At 45.1% G+C, this 3,328-nt stretch overlaps 1 protein-coding gene across 5 annotated transcripts in view; it reads right to left on the bottom strand.

The window, feature by feature from the left end:
* Positions 1-279: 279 nt before the first annotated feature.
* The window catches only part of LOC119322268 (bidirectional sugar transporter SWEET6b-like), a 5,080-nt gene continuing 2,031 nt past the window's right edge, over positions 280-3,328 (bottom strand). For 3 of the 5 annotated variants that reach the window (XM_037595764.1, XM_037595763.1, XM_037595765.1), the window contains 7 exons: positions 2,866-2,915; positions 2,626-2,731; positions 2,048-2,531; positions 1,731-1,947; positions 1,442-1,603; positions 780-899; positions 280-666 (listed from right to left, as the gene is read on the bottom strand). In XM_037595764.1, coding sequence (XP_037451661.1) covers positions 505-666; positions 780-899; positions 1,442-1,603; positions 1,731-1,947; positions 2,048-2,127 — 741 coding nt within the window. In that variant the 5' untranslated portion in view covers positions 2,128-2,531; positions 2,626-2,731; positions 2,866-2,915 and the 3' untranslated portion in view covers positions 280-504. Of the gene's footprint in view, positions 667-779; positions 900-1,441; positions 1,604-1,730; positions 1,948-2,047; positions 2,532-2,625; positions 2,732-2,865; positions 3,279-3,328 lie in introns of those variants that run through there. The other 2 variants (XM_037595766.1, XM_037595767.1) reach the window with 2 other exon arrangements.

Below are 3,328 nucleotides of genomic sequence, written 5' to 3'. Positions count from 1 at the left end.
CAAGGCAGCCTCACGGGAAAAGAGCAGGAGCCATCCAACTGAACCGGTAATTAGAGGTTAAGTCTGTGTCTCGTTTACGCTGACACCAGGTTCAAGTTGCATCACCAATAAGATGCCCTTTGGGTGTTTTTGTGCAGAAAACAAAAGAGGACCTTGCCCGAAACATAATACAAACACATCGTGGATATTGAATAAAATAATTTAACAAAGCCACCACACACTGTAATTAACAAATCAATTGTATCATCACGTAAGAGCAGATTGAAAACAGGCAAGCATACGTGGTTTTCATAATATATCTCTGGGATAACTCAGCTGCATTGATATTTATATACACTTGCAGTTTGCACTGTAGTCTCGGACAGACGACAATGGTTCACAAAATTAAAGGCAATCTCAGACTCTACTAGCTAACAAAAAGTACAACTAATTAACATCAGACTTGTTGAAGTATCATCCGGTATTAACTACTCAAAATCTTTAGGGCTAAAAAGGAAGCAAAGCTTATTTCTCTATGGTGACGGAGACGTTGCCGCTGGTAACGGCGTTTTTGGTGAGGACGGTGGGCAGCTCGACATTCTTGCCCTTCTTGGGGGTAGATCTGTAGTAGTACCCGTAAAGGATCAGCTGGATGAGGCCGAAGATTGTACCGAGGGCATTGGGGATCTGCACAGAATTTAAAGAGGACATAACAATTAGATCGAACCGCGCTGAGGAATTCTTGATTGTAAGTCTGGATGGGTTTGTGACTTTTTTTTATCCAATGTGTATGTACATACCGTGATGTAGATGTCAAACTTGATTAGCGCATAGCCCGTCCAGCAGAGACCGTTGAGGAAGTTTACCAGTGACAGGAAGAATGGCATGTACTCCACACTCTTGGTCCTGATCACTTTACCCTGCAAATAAGCAGTACAATATTACTACTTTCATCTTAAAAAAATTGAGTTATATTAGTATTTAGTACACTCGTTAGTTTGTAAAAGCGTCTGTCATTAACAATTAGCCTGAGCTAGTAATTCACCCTGTAAAGGACTTTGAGATAGAAATAAACCGTAGGCCTTTTTGATTAAAAATATATGATGTAGCATATTGTAGAAGAATTTGGGTGCGTGAGAGGTGAACAACTCAATTCGGACTTTTTTTAAAAGGGTTTTGGCATGAACGTTAAAACATGAAAGGTGGGTGCACCTTTTAGATGGACACAGATTTTCAAGCAGAATCAACAACAAACAAGGGGTACTACTTAACAAATTGAGGTCTGTCAAAAGTATCTACTAGAACTTTAAAAATAAATTATAGGCAGGTATTTTTCTAGACAACGCATCATTACCACACCATACGTGCACAACGCAGATTAATTAGCCACATGAACTAACAAGTTAAAGCAGTTATCAAAGATCGCAGGTCGACGATCCATAAGTTAGGGTGGTGTACGTACCATGATGGTGAGCGGGGAGGCGTACATGATGGAGCCGAAGATGACGCAGAGGATGCGTACGATCATGGAGCGCTTCTCATGGGTGTGGGCGCCGACGAGCACACCGGCCACCACGGCAGCCATGAACGCTGCCTGGATGGCGAGCACGCCGAGCATCTTCCACTGCACGCACAGCACAGGCACATGGCATGGGTTAGGGGCATGCAGGAGGATCTTCTGTACAGAAACTAACGCCGAAAAGAGACAGTAGGCCGGATGAGGGGGCATTAGGAGGGTTGCACGTACGTACCCTTGTGTTCTTGGCCGCGTAGATGATGAAGATGATGATGTAGGCGCCCTCGATGACGAGGCCGATGCCGTTGATGGTGAGGACGAGGGTGCTGTTGGGGTGGACGATAGGGAGCCCGTAGAAGAACCAGAGCAGGCAGTTCATGAGCGTCGCCAGGTAGGGGTCCGGCTTGAACTCCTGCACGTCCTTGGCCTTGCAGATACGCCAGAACGTCGGCCTGCGTACGCACAAGCAGAAAACAAGCGTCAGATTCATGCCCTAGCAACCACCTTCCATCCATGTGAATACATAGCCAAGAGGAGGAGGAAAGGGCTTACACAGGGGAGAGGAAGAGCCCAAAGGAGATGACATTGCCAATGATGCCGACGATGTTGCGAGCCACGTCGGCGGAAACCATGATGCTCAGCAAGATGGATCGATCGATCGCCGGGAACACAACTCGATTGCTCGGGGGAACAAACGACTTGAGGAAGGTTGGTTATGATTTGTTTGGGGCGTGGGTGGCGGAGCTTATATAGTAGGGGGTACGCCTTCGCCTTCCCCAAGTTATATCCGATGAGGATATTGTTAAGGGTGGCCAAACCTTCTGATTTGGGTGCAGACCGTATCGAACTCCATCTCTGGCCGTGCTCCCGTACAACGGCCGGCCGTATCAATTTCTTCCTCGTCACCTACCCAAACGATCGCCCAGCTGCTAGCTCCTCTTCCACGTAACAACTCCTACTCGATCGAATTATCCCCCGACAGCCCTACGCAAATAAACAATGTCCTCCTCTCCTGCAAGATCGAGGCAAGACGGCACTGTGGGGAGCCAGATCAAGGAGAGGCATGATAAGGATGGCAGCGGCACGGGGCCATAAAGTGCAGCGTATGTACAGATGGGTTGAGCACTCACTGCGTTTGTCCATGATCATGCCTACTCTCTTCATCCAACGGTGCTTGCAAGGTAAGAAGAAATCTGTGTGCATCACCTACCTTCAAGTGGAGAGGATTGATTTTTTCTGCAATTGTTCAAATTGGATGATAAAAATCAACTTTGCATGCTTACATGAAGCTAGATTCCTGGAAAATAAGTATTTTCGCACATAAACTGCTAATTATTAAATCCCATATGTTTTTTGTGTCCTGATCTTACCTTCAGCACCTGATTAACAGCATACGTGTCTCTGATGTCGGAAATTCGATCTGAATCATGACAAAAAAACGAACACAAAATGATTAGGAGGGACTATCTATGCATTACGAGTGCATTGGGAAGGGAAACTGTGTGCTATACAAGTTAGTGCCAATGAGATGGCGATCTCTAAAGAAAAAGTAGCTCACTTATCATCGATAGAAGACACTGAAAAGTAGTTCATAAATAAGTGATGGACGGGTCTCAATTATTTTCAGGAGGCCATCATGTTGACAAGAAAGTTGCTGCTCATCCTATTTTTACAACCAGAAAAATGCAATTCTATGAGAAAGTAAATGTAGGATTTTTTTAGTGCATCTATACAGCAAACATGTGTGTAACAACAGTTTGATTTGGATGTTAGAAGCAATGAAAGTTGTAAAACCAAAGCAGCATTGGTTAGGGTTCTTAAGAGCCGCGCTAG

The sequence above is a fragment of the Triticum dicoccoides genome, chromosome 6B (genome assembly GCF_002162155.2).
Source record: "Triticum dicoccoides isolate Atlit2015 ecotype Zavitan chromosome 6B, WEW_v2.0, whole genome shotgun sequence".
Lineage (NCBI taxonomy): Eukaryota > Viridiplantae > Streptophyta > Magnoliopsida > Poales > Poaceae > Triticum > Triticum dicoccoides.
The sequence above is the reverse complement of the archived record's forward strand: the minus strand, read 5'-3'. Positions and strand labels throughout refer to the sequence as shown.